Raw genomic sequence first — 18,580 nt, forward strand, 5'->3', positions numbered from 1 at the left:
CATGGAGCAAGTATTGTTTTTTTTTCAGCCACTCAGTTGTGCCTGGCTCTTTGCAACCCCATGGATTGCAGCTCACCAAGCTTACCTGTCCTTCACCAACTTCTGGAGCTTGCCCAATCTGATGTTCATTGACTCAGTGATGCCATTCAACCATCTTGTCCTCTTTTCTCCACTTCTCCTCCTGCCTTCAATCTTCCCCAGCATCAGGGTCTTTTCTAATGGATCAGCTCTTCGTTTCAGGTAGCCAAATTACTGGAGCTTTGGCTTCGGCATCAGTTTTTCCCATGAAATTCAGGGTTGATTTCCTTTAGGATTTGACTGTTTTTTCTCTCCCTGCAGTTCAAGGGACTCTCAAGCATCTTTTCCAACACCACAATTCAAAAGCACCAATTCTTCAGCATTCAGCATTCTTTGAGGTCCAACACTTACATCCATACATGATTACTGGAAAAAACAGAGCTTTAACTCTACAGGCTTTTGTCAACAAAGTAATGTCTCTGCTTGTAAATATGCTGTCTGGCTTTGTGATAGATTTTTCTCCAAGGAGCAAGTGTCTTTTAATTTCATGACTGCAGTCACCATCTGCAGTGATTCTGGAGCTCAAGAAAATAAAGTCTTTCACTCTATCCACTTTTTCTGCAAATATTTGCCATGAAGTGATGGGACTGGATGTCATGATCTTAGTATTTTGAATGTTGAGTTTTAAGCCAAATTTTTCACTCTCCTCTTTCACTTTCATCAGGAGGCTCTTTAGTTTCTCTTTGTTTTATTCCATAAGGGTGGTGTCATCTGCATATCTGAGGTTATTGATATCTCTCCCGGCAAACTTGATTCCAGCTTGTGCTTCATCCAGCCCAGCATTTCACATGAAGTACTCTGCATATAAGTTAAATAAGCAGGGTGACAATATACAGCCTTGACATACTCCTTTCCCGATTTGGAACTAGTCTGTTGTTTCATGTCCAGTTCTTACTGTTGCTTCTGACCAGCATACAGATATCTCGGGAGGCAGGTCAGGTGGTTTGATATTCCCATCTTTTTAAGAATTTTCCACAGTTTGTTGTGATCCACACAGTAAAGGCTTTAACATAGTCAATGAAGCAGAAGTAGATATTTTTCTGGCATTTTCTTGCTTTTTCTATGACCCAGTGAATGTGGTACTTTGACCTCTGGTTCCTCTGCCTTTTCTAAATCCAGCATGTTCATCTGGAAGTTCTCGGTTCACGTTATGTTGACCCTGGCATGGAGAATTTTGTGCATTGCTTTGCTAGCATGTGAAATGAGCGCAAGTGTGCAGTAATTTGAACATTCCTTAGCATTGTCTTTCTTTAGGATTGGAATAAAAACTGACCTTTTCAAGTCTTGTGTCCACTGTTGATGTTTTCCAGATGTGCTGGCATATTGAGTGCAGCACTTTAACAGCATCATCTCTTAGGATTTGAAATAGCTCAGCTGGAATTCCATCACCCCCACTAGCTTTATTCATAATGTTGCTTCCAAAGGCCCACTTGACTTTTGCACCCCAGGATGTCTGGCTCTAGGTGAGTAATCATACCATCATAGTTATCTGGGTCATTAAGATCTTTTTTGTATGGATCGTCTCTGTATTTCTGTCACCTCTTTCTAATATCTTCTGCTTCTGTCAGTTCCATACCATTTTTGTCCTTTATTGTGCCCATTTTGCATGAAATGTTCCCTTAGTATCTCTAATTTTCTTGAAGGGATCTCTAGCCTTTCCCATTCTATTGTTTTCCTCTATTTCTTTGCACTGATCATTTAGGAAGGCTTTATTATCTCTCCTTGCTATTCTTTGGATCTCTGAATTCACATGGGTATATCTTTCCTTTTCTCCTTTGTCTTTTGCTTCTCTTCTTTTCTCATCTATGTGTAAGCCTCCTCAGTCAACCGTTTTGCCTTTTTTATATTTCTTTTTCTTAGGGATTGTTTTGATCACCACCTCCTATACAATGTTACAACCCACCATTCATAATTCTTCAGGCATTCTGTCTATCAGATCTAATCCCTTGAATTTATTTGTTACTTCCACTGTATAATCATAGGTGATTTGATTTAGGTCATACCTGAATGGTCTAGTGGCTTTCCCTACTTTCTTCAATTTAGTTTTGAGTTTTGCAATAAGTTCATTATCTGAGCCACAGTAACCTCCTGGTCTTATTTTTGCTCACTGTGTAGAACTTCTCCATCAGAGGGCAGACAGAATGAAAACCGCAATCACAGAACAATAACCAAACGGATCACATGGATCACAGCCTTGTCTCACTCAATGAAACTATGAGCCATGCCATGTAGGGCCAACCAGGATGGACGGGACATGGTGTAGAGTTCTGACAAAATGTGGCCCGCTGGAGAAGGGAATGGCAAACCACTTTAGTATTTTTCCTGGAGAACTGAAGAACAGCATGAAAATGCAAAAGATATGACACTGAAAGATGAACTCCCCATGTCAGTAGGTGCCCAATATGCTGCTGGAGACGAGTGGATAAATAGCTCCAGAAAGAATGAAGAGGCTGAGCCAAGAGAAAAACAACACCCAGTTGTGGATATGACTGGTGATGGAAGTAAAGTCTGATGCTATAAGAACAATACTGCATACTAACCTGGAATGTTAGGTCCATGAATCACGGCAAATTGGAAGTGGTCAAACAGAAGATGTTAAGAGTGAACATCAGTGTTTTAGGAATCAGTGAACTAAAATGGACCAGAATGGGCAAATTTAATTCAGATGATCATTATATCTACTACTGTGGGCAAGAATCATTTAGAAGAAACAGAGTAGCCCTTATAGTCAACAAAAGAGCACGAAATGCAGTACTTGGTTGGAATCTCAAAAACAATGGAATGCTCTCTGTTCATTTCCAAAGCAAACCATTCAATATCACAGTAATCTAAGCCCATGTTCCAACCACAAATGCCAAAGAAGCTGCATGGTTCTATGAAGACCTACAAGACCCTTTAGAACTAACACCAAAAAAGATGTCCTTTTCATCATAGGGGACTGGAATGCAAAAGTAGGAAGTCAAGAGATATCTGGGGTAACAGGCAAGTTTAGCCTCGGGGTACAAAATGAAGCAGGGCAAAGACTAATAGAGTTTTGCCAGGAGAATGTACTGATCATAGGAAACACCTTCCTTAACAACACAAGAAATGACTCTACGCATGGACATCACCAGATGGTCAGTAGAGGAATCAGGCTGATTGCATTCTTTCATTCACTAAACCATTCTGTATGGTGTATGGGTGTTTGTGTTAGCTGTTCAGTCATGTCTTACTGTTTGCGATCCTATGCACTGCAGCCTGCCAGGCTCCTGTGACCATGGGATTCCCCAGGCAAGAATACTGGAGTCATTGCCATTTCCTTCTCCAGGGGATCTTCCCTACCCAGAATCAAAGCTGGGTTTCCTGCACTGCAAGCAGATTCTTTTCCATTTGAGCCATATGTGTGTTTATACATACAAAAACATACATGTGTTTGTGTGTGTGTCTTATTACATATAAGATCTTGTGCTGTTCCATGAAAAGAAGCATAGTTTAGCCTGTTGGGACACTTTGAACTGTTGTCTTTATGATAAATGTAAATGTAGAGAAACTATTACTCTTGGCAATCATGCTCATCTCAAATTACCACTGAGATTCTAACCACTTATGCTAGGCATTTTGCTTCCTCAGTGAACTAAACAAAAATGTTCAGCATCCTTAATATGACTCTTACCTTCTTTAACTCAAATTTGGTCCAGAAACTGTAATTATTCAAAACTGTAAATATTCATATTTCATTATTTCTAATACACTCAATGTTTTTTACATGTTAATATATGAGAATTGATGATGAGTGTTAAAGAATTGATAGTTTTGAATTGTGGTGTTGGAGAAGACTCTTGAGAGTCCCTTGGACTGCAAGGAGATCAAACCAGTCAATTCAAAAGGCAATCAATCCTGAATATTCATTGGAAGGACTGATGATGAAGCTGAAACTCCAAAACTTTGACCACCTGATGCAAAGAACTGACTCATTGGAAAAGACCCTGATTCTGGGAAAGATTGAAGGGAGGAGTAGGGAATGACAGAGGATGAGATGGTTGGATGGCATCACTGACTCGATGGAGATGAGTTTGAGCAAGCTTTGGGAGTTGGAGATGGATAGGGAAGACTGGCGTGCTGTAGTCCATGGGGTTGCAAAGAGTCAGGCACAACTGAGCAACTGAACTGAACTGACTGATATCTGAGAATGGAATGCATCTTAAAATTTATAGCATCTCTTAAATGCTATAAGTCAGGAGACAATAATGACTTTATTGTCCCTGCTTGCACATATGTGACTTTGGTCATAGCTGTTTATAATTGGTATTACTTCATTTGTGTTAGGAGCATTTGGGGGATAAAACATTGAGTTTAATGGCTCTTTAAATGTCTTATGATTCATCAATAAGACCAAAAATTTATTATCTACTGAAAGTTATGGAAATAAAGCACCTGGACATATAGGAAGTGAAGTCCAATTCTCTAAAAAAGCAATACTGCATAAGAACCTGGAATGTTAGGTCCATGAATCAAGGCAAATTGGAACTGGTCATACAGGAGATGGCAAGAGTGAACACCAACATTTTAGGAATCAGTGAACTAAAATAGACTGGAATGGGTGAATTTAACTCAGATGACAATTTTATCTACTACTGTGGGCAAGACTCCCTTAGAAGAAAAAACAAGAAAACTCTCTTGCTTTTTCAATAATCCAACTGATGTTGGCAGTTTGAGTGCTGGTTCCTCTGGAGGTAATGAAGGTAATGGTGAACTCTTTCAAAGATCCCATGCCTGTGCCGTTACACTCACTGTCCCGAACCCTGCAGCAGGCCACCGTCTACCCACGCCTCTGCTGAAGACTCTTGGACACTCCCAGGCAAGTCTAGATCAGTCTTTTGTGGGGTCACTGCTCCTTTCTCCTGGGTTCTGGTGCACACAAGGTTCTGTTTGTGCCCTCCAAGAGACTATTTCCCAGTCCTGTGTAAGTTCTGGCAATTCTATGGTAGGGTTAATGGCGACCTCCTCCATGAGGTCTTATGCCATACCCAAGTCTGCTGCACCCAGAGCCCCTGTCCCTGTGGCAGTCCACTGCTGACCCGTACCTCCACAGGAGATGTTCAAACACAGTTCTCTCTGTCTCTGTGGGGTCCCTGGGTCCTGGTGCGCACAAGGTTTGTTCAGCTCTCTGAGCATCTCTGGCGGGAATGGGGAATTTGCCCCTCCTGCAGTCTTGCTGGGGATTCTCCTTTGCCCTTGGGTGTGGGGTCTCTCCTCACAGCCTCTCCAGCACTGTTCAGCCACCACTCCAGCGCCTACCATCTTGCTGGGTTTTTTTGACCTTGGACATGGGGTATCTCCCCATAGAAAAACAGACTGGTTCCAAATAGGGAAACGAGTGCATCAAGACTATATATTGTCACCCTTGCTTATTTAACTTATATGCAGAGTATATCATGAGAAACGCTGGGCTGGGTGAAGCACAAGCTGGAATCAAGATTGCCGGGAGAAACATCAATAACCTCAGATATGTAGATGACACCACCCTTATGTCAGAGAGCTAAAAAGAACTAAAGAGCCTCTGGATGAAAGTGAAAGAAGAAAGTGAAAAAGTTGGCTTAAAGCTCAACATTCAGAAAACTAAGATTATGGCATCTGGTCCCATTACTTCATGGCAAATAGATGGGGAAACAGTGGAAACAGTGGCTGACTTTATTTTGGGGGGCTCCAAAATCACTGCAGATGGTGACTGCAGCCATGAAATTAAAAGACACTTACTCCTTGGAAGGAAAGTTATGACCAACCTAGATAGCATATTCAAAAGCAGAGACATTACTTTGCCAACAAATGTCCATCTAGTCAAGGCTATGGTTTTTCCAGTGGTCATGTATGGATGTGAGAGTTAGACTGTGAAGAAAGCTGAGTGCGGAAGAATTGATGCTTTTAAATTATGGTGCTTGAGAATCCCTTGGACTGCAAGGAGATCAACACCTGATGAGAAGAGTTGACCCTGATGCTAGGAAAGATTGAAGGCAAAGGTGAAGAGGTGGCAGAGGATGAGATGGTTAGATAGCATCACCAATTCAGTGGACATGAATTTGAGCAAACTCCAGGAGATAGTGAAGGACAGGGAAGCCTGGCGTGCTGCAGTCCATGGGGTCGCAAAAATTCAGATATACTTAATGACTGATCAACAACAACCACAACAATAATGCCTGATAAGATTGAGAAAGTACAGCAGAATGAGCATTGGTAGCTTGAAAGATATACTTCAGCAGTCTTTTAAGAAATGATGCATATACAAATACTACCAAAGAATAATATTTTGTGGCAAAGTACAAATATCAATTACTCAGAGTTTAAGATTGGTTTAGATGAATTATTTTCTGAATAAGGAAATATTTAACACTATATTACACAAGTTCTTTTGTACATAGTTTCTTTCTTGCATGCGCATGAGAAACACGTCATAAACATTTTGTTTGAATAAATATTTCCATAAATACACATATCTATATGATAAACATTGTATTATAGTTTAATTATAATTATTTTTTCGTTCTTGATGGCAAAATTAGTGGCCTTTAAACCATGGGATGTGGTAAATATACATGGTAGATTGCATCGTTTGGTTCCAACTTATCGGTATTCCCTTTATCCACACCCTTTGCCTGTAACTTTAAGGCGTCCACCCACATACGTGGGTGACCTGCCCTGCTCCTTGACTCTGAGCTTTGTAATATAACTTGATTCAGTTAATGAGATATTAGTAGTCATGGGGCAAGCAAAGGCTTGAGAGAGTACATGCACATTTCCATTTGCTTCCTTCTACCTCTGCCATTTGTCGTGACAACATGCCAGAACTAGGCTGCTGCAGGATGACAGAAAAGTGGAGCAGATCCGAGCTGGCCCTAAAGGCGCCAGCTATAACAGCTGATAGTCAGCCTGCTCTCAAGTCTGTGAGAAAGTCCAGCTCACATTAGCAAGGCCACATTTCTGATCCACTGCTGATCTTATGTGTGAACAATTAATGTTTACTGTTACATGTCACTAAGGTTTTGTGACTATGTTTCTGCAGCATTATTATGGTGATCAATAACTAATATAGTTCACTTTAACTGGTATATGTGTTTTCACCACTTTAATGTGCTATGCCCCTTCCCATTGATTCACTGGATAAGTGGATAAGATTTTCCAAAGAAGTTCTCAAGTCCCTTGGAAACTTGTAGTATGCCTGGATATGCACATCATTCTTAGAAATAATGAAAAAAGTATAGACGGGGCTACTTGACAATGTTTTCCCCTCACGCTTCATTATTGAAAATGTTATACATTGCAAATGAAATAAAAGGAAGATTTCAGAGCCATCAGACCCTTGGCCCTGCTCTTTTATATTCTGCTATTACATTCATTCGGAGAAGGCAATGGCATCCGACTCCAGTACTCTTGCCTGGAAAATCCCGTGGATGGAGGAGCCTGGAAGGCTGCAGTCCATGGGGTCGCTGAGGGTCAGACACGACTGAGCGACTTCACTTTCACCTTTCACTTTCATGCATTGGAGAAGGAAATGGCAATCCACTCCAGTGTTCTTGCCTGGAGAATCCCAGGGACGGGGGAGCCTGGTGGGCTGCCACCTATGGGGTCGCACAGAGTTGGACACGACTGAAGCGACTTAGCAGCAGCATTGCATTCATTGGGGCTTCCCAGGTGGCGCTAGTCGTAAAGAACCAACTTGCCAAGGCGGGAGACATAGAGATGTGTTTGATTCCTCGGTCTGGAAGATCCCCTGGAGGAGGGCATTGCAACCCATTCCAGTATTCTTGCCTGGAGAATCCTATGGACCGAGGAGTCTGGCGTGCTACAGTCCATACTGTAGCAGAGTCGGGCAAGACTGAAGTGACTTGACAGGATTGCATTCATTTCAACTAAATCAGCTCTACCTTACCGAGGATAGCAGACCTTGATTTGACTGTGAATGCTAAGCTCTAGCTATTCAATCACCTGAATTAAGAATTTTAGAAGCCCTATGTGCTAATATGCTTATATATGGTGAAAAGTTATGGTGGGAGGGGAAATTTAAGATTTGGGGGGTATTTATTATATGCTAGGCATTTTAACTCTATCACCTATTTAATACATAGAATTTTAGGAAGAACAAGTGGAGTGGTGACTGTTTTTGCTAGTCCAATACCCTCCTTTTGTTAATAGCACCTGCTACCCCATTTAAGGGAATCATCCTTTTCCATTTCATGTGGTTCTGGTGAAACTTCTTACAGTGCTCTTGCCACCATCCAGTTATCTAGAAAGACAGCCAGGGGTCTCATGACAGCCCATGATGGCCAGCCTCCTGGGGATAATATTCGTCTTTAATGAGATATTATGCCTGTAACAAGTAAGAAAAAGAATCTCTAATGCTTTGGGGCCACCAATCAGTAGAATGTAGGGTTGGACCAGTCAGCATCCATGATTCCTGCCACAAGGAGATAGATTGCCTATGAATGAAACATGTGCACGGGGAGAACCAGAATCATCAGATGGAGAGATGCTTCTCTGAGAACACTATTTAAGCCCTTATACCTAACCCTAGACAGCATATTCAAAAGCAGAGACATTACTTTGCCGACTAAAGTCCGTCTAGTTAAGGCTATGGTTTTTCCTGTGGTCATGTATGGATGTGAGACTGTAAAGAAGGCTGAGCACTGAAGAATTGATGCTTTTGAACTGTGGTATTGGAGAAGACTCTTGAGAGTCCCTTGGACTGCAAGGAGATCCAACCAGTCCATTCTGAAGGAGATCAGCCCTGGGATTTCTTTGGAAGGAATGATGCTAAAGCTGAAACTCCAGTTCTTTGGCCACCTCATGCGAAGAGTTGACTCATTGGAAAAGACTCTGATGCTGGGAGGGACTGGGGGCAGGGAGGAGAAGGGGACGACAAGGATGAGATGGCTGGATGGCATCACTGACTCGATGGACGTGAGTCTGAGTGAACTCCGGGAGTTGGTGATGGACAGGGAGGCCTGGTGTGCTGCGATTTATGGGGTCTCAAAGAGTCGGACATGACTGAGTGACTGAACTAACTAACTATATCTCATAGATGCAATTATTTGAGTCAACAAAGTCCTTGTTTGTCTTAAACTTATCTGAGTTGAGTGTTTGTCGCTTGCAGCTGAAAGGATTCTAAATGATTCAAAAGTATTTCTCTCACTTTATGGTAAAGGAAACTATCTTCCAAACATCAACTTACTCATCCAAGGTTTCACAAGGTATCTCACAAGGTAATAATAGAGTTAGAATGTGATCACAGGTCTGTCCAATCTCCATGACATTTGCATAACTACATTATAAAAATTTCTAAAGTGTACATACAGTAAAACTCACTTTTTTGTTGTATAGTTTTATAAGTTTTGATAAATAAATTCGAGTCACTGCCATCAGTTTTGGCACCCTTGAGAAGTTCCCTCCATGCTGTCCCTTTTAGGTCAAACTCTCCTCCTTACTCTTAATACTTTATAACTGCTGACTTGTTCTCTGTCCCTAGAATTTTGCCGTTTCCAGAATGTCATATAAATGGAATCACACAGTCTTTTCAATCTGGATTTTTTTTCACTTAGCACAATGTATTCTGTTCTATACTGTTGTATATTATCAACATAAATGTTTTATGAAAGCACGCCTGGAGTAGTTTTTCAGTCTAATCCTCATGAGCAAGAGTGGGGCATGTGTGTGTGTGTGTGTGTGTGTATGTGTGTTCAGTTGCTCAGTTGTGTCTGACTTTTTCCAATCCCATGAACTACAGGCCTCCAGGCTCCTCTGTCCATGGAATTCTCCAGGCAAGAATACTGGAGTGGGTTGCCATTTCCTATTCCAGAGGATCTTCCCGACCAAGGGATCAAACCCACGTCTCTTGTATCTCTTCTACTGACAGGCAGATTCTTTACCAGTGCTTCAGATGGGAAGTCGGAGTGGGGATATACAGATTTTAAAAAGAGGAAAAGAGACATATACTGGGATGAATAGTATTCTAGATTTATATTCAGCTGGAATCTATGAATGTGACCTTTTGTGGAAACGGGAACTTTTTAGATGTAATCAAATTAAGATCATGTCAAACTGGATTAGGGTAGGCCCTAATCCAATGACTGGTGTTTTTATAAGGAGAGAGAAAATTATTCCTTTATTTATATTTTTTAAACTTTTTTATTTTGTAGAGATATAGCTGATTAGCAAACAGCACTGTGATAGTTTCAGGTAAACAACCATGGGATTCACCCTATATATACAGGTATCCATTCTCCCCCAAACTCCTCTCCCATTCAGGTTGCCACATATCTCAAGCTCTGCAATTATCCCTTCCTCCTGTCCTTCACCCCAGCAACCATAAAAAGAGAGAAATTTAGATACAAAGGGATAATGTCACATGACAACAGAAGCAGAGACTGGAGACATGCAGCTGCAAACCGAGAAACACCAAGGATTGCCTCCAACCACAAGAAGCTACAAGAGAGGAACAGAACAGATGCTCCCTCAGAATCTCCACATGAAACCAATCTTGCTGACACCTTGAATTCCAGCTTCCAGCTTCCAGAAATGTAAGAGATAGATTTCTGTTGTTTGAAGCCACTCAGTTTGTGGTCATTTGCTGTGAAAAACCTAGGAAACTAACACAAGAAGGTATGAAAGTTAGGGGATTGCTTTTAAGGCAGCTTTCATAAAGCAAAAGAGCTTGACTGAGGACATAAGATAGATTAAGACCAAGTTTCTTCACTTCACAGTTTTGCCTTAGGATATGCCCAATTAAATTCAAAAGTCAAATAGTAATAGCATCATGGGTACTGATGCATATACTTTCTCCAAGCATCAAATTTATTAGTAGTAATTGAAAAGTGAAACCTGTTTCTAAAATGTGATAAACAATGTAGAAACTAATTTTGGCCTCCCTACCCACTAATTTTGAAGTCAACTCATTCATAACCACTCATGTTTCCATTGAAAAAAAATGCTCAAGTCGGGGAAGGGGCACCTTTCAACAATCTTTATATTAGCTGTCTCCAGAAGATTAGAGACTCAGGAAATTAGGTATCAAAATTTAATTAACTTTTCACATTACAAAAAGAGAAAAGAAAAAATTAAAATAAAATCCACATTTCTCTAGAGAGAAAACCTGAAATGCATTTCAGTCTGCTGCATGGATTTTAGACACAAACAAATTAGAGGATAATTTTAACAGATAAAACGTATATAGCATTTTGACACTTAAGATATAGAACCAAAAGACAACAAATGAACAAATTAACATTTTAGATAAACCAAGAGAATGGATTTATTTTTAAGAGAATTTAAATTATGTATCCATGATGTTTATATTGTTGATTCAATTTAAAATATCAATTAATCTAGCTTGTAATAATGATGAAAACCTGTGATTCTCAAACCTGGATCCCTTTTAGACTCTCACGAACAACCTAAAAAGATACAGATCCTATGCCTCACTGCCCAATTTTGATTTGGTAAGCCTGACTGAGGCCTAGGAAATCTGTTTTGCTTTTTCCAATTCTCCAGGTTATCCTGATGGACAACCAGGTTTGAGGACAACTAACAAGGAAAATGCACTCACAGAAAGAAGCTTTGATCTCCCAAAGCCTGGAGAATTAGAGATGGGGTCAGTCCTGGGTCAAATACCAAAAGTAAAATATTAGAATGGAAGTAATATAATATTTAGGGTCAAGAAACAGAGGCAGAGTCCAAAAGGGGAGCCAGGGTACAGGGTGGAAGCAAGCTTCATGAAACAGGAAGAGAGGTCAGAATGCCAGTGAGAAATCACAATCAGAACGCAGGGGAGGATGTAAGGAAGGCAGAAACCTCTCGGATTCAGCATTTGAGGTTCAGTCTGGCTCAGGACTCAGAGAAGGCTTCACCTGTACCAGATTCCTGTTTGCACAGCTATGCTTTTAAGTAAATTCCTCCATTAAGAGTATCAGCTCATTCAGGGTTTAACCAGTCTTATTTTTTCAGTATCTAACAGCTTGCATTAGTGTCCAGCATAAGACTGAGTGATATGCACTGACTTCTCCATAAACTGAAGTCATCTCCCAGGTGATCATATGTCATTGTAATGCCAGTGTGTGCATGTATATGTTTGTATGTATTTTTTTTTGTAGAATGCTTCAAACAGTGAACTGTTGTTTTGTTTAATGTGTAATTTTTTTTCCATGTTATTAAATTTTTAATGAAAATCCTCTAAAAATGAATTTTCAAAGTCAGGTAAATTGAAAGGACAGTTGTTATTTCTTGGGTAACAGTAAGACATTTATTTCTTTATAACTTTTTTTTTCATTCATAAAAAGGACAAAGCACAGTCCTATGCTACTCCATTGAAAAAAATGATAAAAAATAACTAAAAAAATCAATTCAATATTTATCAGTATCAAATAAAACTACTACCACCTTTCCTTGAAATACAAAGAAACAACAGATGTATCTATCACTATATAAAGTTTAATTAAGAATCTTGTGTCTTAAAGCAGATGATGCATTAGTTAGCTTGACAACAGTTTAAACCTGATGGTCCCAGTCAAATTTGTACACGTCTATGAAGAAATGAAAGCTTGAATTATCAGTGTATGAGCGATTTTACTCTATTTTATCTCTGTCACAAATTTAAAATTAAACAAACAACCTTCAAAGTCTGTTTTCTTCTTATCTGTCAGAACCATTTCATGCAAAATCTAACCAGTTTTGCTCTTTATTACCATACATAAGAAAATAAAAGGCAAGCATGCATTTGGCAAAATATTTAGTTGTTGATTATATAAAAATGCCCAACATGGGTCACATTGCAAAAGGAAAACCCCAAAGTGTAACAATGAAAACACAAACATTTGTACAGAAGGCCTACAGAAAATTTGTTTCCCAAAAGTATGAAGAGATTTTGTTGCTTTTTCAAATAATTAAATATTTTATGAAATCTAGCAATGATCTCAGACTGTTGACATACTTCTACTGGGGAATCATCCCTTTCACTTGTTTTTAAAAAGTTTCATTTTATAACAAAGAGTTAAATGTAAACTAATGAAATATTTATTGGTATTTTCATAATGAAAGCTCTAAACATTTACACATAGATATATAGTACAAAAATTATACAAATTAAAGAAAAGGGGGTAAAATAGTAATAGATCTATTTTGCTTCCTGTAGATATTTTTATGAACCTATAAGGTATCCTTTCTAAAAAGATAAACTCTATCTCTAATTAGCTAGCAAGGTTGTGCTAATAAAATAGGATTATACCTCTTGAAGCATCAGACATTGCACTATTTCATTAGCCAGCTAATCCTTTATTACTTGACTTCTTTCACATCCACACGCAAACATATGTCCGTGCACACCATGGAGAATGAAGAAATGTGCATCTTCCTTTCCAGGTCTTATAAAAACCTAAAATACCAACACTTGGGAGATACCACTGCACAGACAAGCTATTTGTCTCCTCCCAGCCTTCTAGTTTTGGATACTTTTCAAAGTACCATTAACAAACCTTGATTTGGTATTTTTAGCCAGTTTTCGGTATTGCATTGAAGCAGGAAATGAATTTGAAACTAAATTTAAAAAATAATGGGAAATACTGTAGTTTTTCCAAGATACAGGTGATTTCTTGATCCCACACCTTTAATAAAGAAAGGTTTTACTTAGAATGAAGCACAAAAACAAAGACACTAGAATATTAGATAATTCTGATATTCACTTAACTGACATTTATCCCTAGCTATGTAAAGCCTGTCACATCTCAATTAAAAAAATGGGAGCTCTCTACTTTTTAAAATTGATCATTTCACATATGAATAAATACAGCAACATGATGATACTCTACCACAAGAGCTATGGTTTTTGAGGTTTGAAATTGATAATAAGAAAAGCATAAAAGAACATCAGAGTAGAATACAAAAGTAAAAAAAAAAAACTTCATACAGTATGTTAATTTTACTATTAAAAAACTAACTTAAAAGAATTACTGATTCTGAAAACCAAATGTTTAGAAAATTAGTTGCTTCCAAAATAGGAATACTGATCATAAGTTCTAGAATTTGGTTTTCAATATTCAAAATCTTTCAACTTATTCAATAAAATGATTTGGTATTGGATATTATGTCTAATTCTTCAGTTCTATTTTTTTTTCTAAGAAAACTCAAAATGTCAAGAATGATAGGGGCCATTCAAAAATATGCAGGACCCAAAACAGAGAGGATAGTACAAGAGACTATAGTACTCTTACATTTACCACATACAATCAACACTTCAACCTCTATTATATTTCACAACTTGTTATTAAATTTAAAGCACCTGTGTATGGTGATTTTACTTTCACTCTACAGCCTATAGTATTGAATTGAACACTGTAACTTGTCCCATTGGATTAAATCATGCAACTGTCACAGAATCAGTTTAAGTGGTTTATAAGGCATATTGGAACGAGTTAAAAATCATTTTATATTCATTTAAAAGTTTATTCTTTTGGATGAAGGGGTTCCTGAATGCCTCAGTCATAACATATGTTGTGAATCAGTTGGATAGTTTGTTAAATTATGATTTATTTGGCTTAGCATGGAGCCGCAGGGATTGGAAGGACCTGTAGTCATCATAAGGATGAAGGGTGTTCTCTGAGCTGGGCTGGGAAAAGCAGGTTGTCACACCACATTCAGAATTCCAAGTAGACAAGGATGCCAAGGGCAGGCAGCAGGAAGCCGAGAAGACATGGTGATAGGATGGATGCACCTATAATGCAAATCAAACACGTGCTTATTAGTTCATTGATAACAGTCACTATTGCTCATTTCCCCTGCTTTGGGGAAGACCATATTATGTAAACCCTGAAAAACAAGTGTTTCCTTCGAAAAAAATACCAGCTTCTCTTAGTCTTAAGTGACTTAGTAAAAATAGAAATGGTTGATCAAGGATTTTTTGTGTGAAAGTGCATAGACTATTTATACCACGAGTTCATATAAATCATTTAAGATAATAAGATCACAAATGTTTCTATTTTTCCTATGATTCAGCAGTCCTAAACTTCTACTAGAAGCCACTAGGTCAAGAAACATACATACATAAGTGAAAAATCATAAGTAAGCTGTGACACAATAAGATGAAAAGATGCAGCAAAAATGCAAATAATGTTAAACCTGGGACAATGACATTGAGGAGGAGAAGGGGACAATAGAGGATGAGATGGTTGGATGACATCACCGACTCAATGGACATGAGTTTGAACAAGCTCTGGGAGTTGGTGATAGACAGGGAAGCCTGGCATACTGCAGTCCATGATGTCACAAAGAGTCAGACATGCTAAGCGACTGAACTGAATGACATTATATGTATACTGGAAGATATTGCATGGTTTCATATCCCATATATCAATAGTTTTAAAACATTTAGGGACTTATACACAATGATTTGAGAAATGTATTTTTGATAATAATAATCTATTCAAATTTGTATCTAAAGAACAATTGCCCTGAAATACTAATGCTGTGATTTAAGAATAAAAACGATGTGATATTCTATATACTTAAAATACATCTTGAGTGCCATCTAGAAGGGCTCTTCCTGTGCTAAGGAAATTTATGGGTCTAAGTCCAGCATCACTGGAATTCTTGAGAAAGGGTTGAAAAGCGGGATCAAAAAAGTATACTCTTCCTTTCAACTCTCCACAATTATTAAGTACTCTTTTTAATGAACTCATTGCTGGGAAGAGTGGCAGGCTAAAAATACAGTCAACAGATTGCAAGTATAATAGATTTGTGTCTATTTGTGTAAATATAATAGATTTTTGGAAGTTCTCTAAATTTGAAACTTTAAGTCATTGTTATCAACTATATCAACAGCTGTCTAAATATCCCTTTCTTTGCCATATTCTCCTTACATTTCAAAAGACTCAAGATTGAAGAGAAGAATCTTCTCTTCAATTTGGTCATTGAAAGCACAGTCATACTCCTTGTAAGGTGGACAATGATTGTGTCTACCTATATTCCCCTATTGCCCTGTTAGCAGCATTTGGTACTGCATGGAAAATGTAAGAGAAAAAACATTATGAGATACACATAAAGGGGTTCTTAGAAGTGAGCAGGGCAGTGAAGGTAAAAGTGAGGGCAGAATAGTAGGCACAATATAATCGGTCCTCAAGTAGCTGCCTTGTTATGGAGATGCTGCATAACAGCACTACCAGTAGCAATGATGACACTAATAATAACTATGATAGCTGCTATTCACGGCTCTGTAATTACAAGACAGAAACCACACTGGCCCTTTATGTGTTTTGTGATATTTATACAGTAGTCTAAGGTGGTAGAACTTACTATCCTGACTCTATAGATTTGTTGTTGCTGTTCAGTCACTCAATCACATCCGATTTTGCGACACCATGGACTGAGGCATGCCGGGCTTCCCTATCCTTCACCATCTCCTGAAGTATGCTCAAACTCATGTCCATTGAATTGGTGATGCCATACAACCGTCTCATAATCTGTCATCTCCTTTTCCTCCTGTTCTCAATCTTTCCTAGCATCAGGGTCTTTTCCAATGAGTTGGATGTTTGCATTAGGTGGCAAAGTATTGGAGCTTCAGCTTCAGCATCAGTCCTTCCAATGAAAATTCAGGGTTGATTTCCTTTAGAATTGACTGGTTTGATCTCCTTGAAGTCCAAGGGACTCTCAAGAGTCTTCTCCAGCACAGTATGAAAGCATCAATTCTTCAGAGCTCAGCCTTTTTTGTGATCCAACTCTCATATCCATACATGACTACTAGAAAAACCATAGCTTTGACTATATATACCTTTGTCAGCAAAGTGATGTCTCTGCTTTTTAAAATGCTATCTAAGTTTGTCACAGCTTTTCTTCCAAGGAGCAAGTGTCTCTTAATTTCATGCCTACACTTTATAGATTATGTAACTCAGATTCAGATAAAATTACTGCTTAAGACCAGTAGCCAGTAGAAGGCAGAGCCAGGATTAGATCTCAGACCAGCCTGGCTCCAAAGTCCATGCTCTTTCTACCTTGCTGCCACTTTCTACAGATCACTTTGGAAAGGAACCAGGTCTAGAAAAGCGCTCGAATGCTACATCCTGCACTTCAAGTGTCAGGGCAGAGCACTGAAGGAAAACAAACGACATAGGGGAAAGTAGAGCTCCTAAGCTGTTTCCAGGGGTATTTGTTCTTGTAGTTTTCCTTCTCTTTTTCTACATAGATATTTTAAAACTATACCTCAGCACACATATTATTTTATTCAATAAGATGACCAATAATGACCTCAATCACACAGAAAAATATTAGTTTTCAATGTTTGACCTAATTTAAATGATCTTTCCTGAAGACCTTTGTCTGAGAATGACAGCGGGGTCTCTGAAATGCTCTGTCCTTTGACCACAAATTACATTAGTGATGGGTACACGTTCGTGTATTTGCCTCAATATGTGGATTGTCTCAGTACAAACTGTGGCAACAGAAAGAAGGTTAGTCAACTGTGAATGCCATTCTGAAGTTTTGGTGTTAGTATGAAAACAAAATATAATTTCCTAACTTGTGGCTGCAACATCAGGATATTTGATTTATTTAAAATAAACTCTTCAAGTTTATGTGTGTTATATTTAATTTCTCTAATGGCTCAAGCCTATGTAATTGTGGTCTTCATCTTCAATTCTCTTCTACATTCTAAACACAAATTAGAGACCTCACTGAATTGCTATTTAAAGCCATTTTAAATGTGGGATCCCCATATTCTTGAGGGGTTTTAAACATATATTCTTTTTTTACCTAACAAAATGTATATAATATTGCTATCAAGAATAATTTCAGTACTTACATGGTTAGTTGAAAACATGTATTTTGCATCAATGCAAGGAGACCTGGATTCGATCCCTGGATTGGGATCATCCCCTGGAGAAGGGAAAGGCTATCCACTCTGGCCTGGAGAATTCCATGGACTGTATAGTCCATGGTTTCAAAGAGCTGGACACAATTGAGCAACTTTCACTTTCACTGAATATCAAACATGAACAAATTATCAATCTGGTTAATTACTTTTGCCTATAGGAACTCATGTAAAGCCTATTTAGAATACTATGTCATTGGGTTTCTGGATTTTTTTTTTTACCCTAAACTGCCTAGTTACACATTGAGAAGAGAAATTTAAGTAAAAAACAAGCAGTACTTAACCATCTTTTCAGGTTTTATGGTAAGTAGACAGTCACTCTAGGCTTCCTTGGTGGCTCAGTGGTAAAGAGTCCACCTGCCGATGCAGGAGATGGGGGTTTGATTAGTGGGTGGGGAATATCCCCTGGAGAAGAAAATGGCAACCCACTCCAGTATTCTTTCTTGGGAAATCCCATGGACAGAGGAGCCTGGGGGGTTACAGTCCATGGGGTCACAAAGAGTCAGACATGACTGAGCGACTGAGCATTGAGCACGAGCACAAGACAGTCACTCTAGTCAGCTTTTAATACAAATGTCTTTTCTGGTGCATGGGGATGACCCAGAGAGATGTTGTGGGGAGGGAGGT

At 38.8% G+C, this 18,580-nt stretch overlaps 1 protein-coding gene across 2 annotated transcripts in view; it reads right to left on the reverse strand.

Moving 5' to 3' along the window:
- Nucleotides 1–12,314: 12,314 nt before the first annotated feature.
- CNTN1 (contactin 1) overlaps nucleotides 12,315–18,580 on the reverse strand; it is a 421,509-nt gene continuing 415,243 nt past the window's right edge. For both annotated transcript variants that reach the window (XM_069584608.1, XM_069584609.1), the window contains one exon: nucleotides 12,315–14,806. In XM_069584608.1, coding sequence (XP_069440709.1) covers nucleotides 14,730–14,806 — 77 coding nt within the window. In that variant the 3' untranslated portion in view covers nucleotides 12,315–14,729. The remainder of the gene's footprint in view (nucleotides 14,807–18,580) is intronic.

Source organism: Ovis canadensis, chromosome 3 (assembly GCF_042477335.2).
Source record: "Ovis canadensis isolate MfBH-ARS-UI-01 breed Bighorn chromosome 3, ARS-UI_OviCan_v2, whole genome shotgun sequence".
In the NCBI taxonomy this organism is placed as follows: Eukaryota; Metazoa; Chordata; class Mammalia; order Artiodactyla; family Bovidae; genus Ovis; species Ovis canadensis.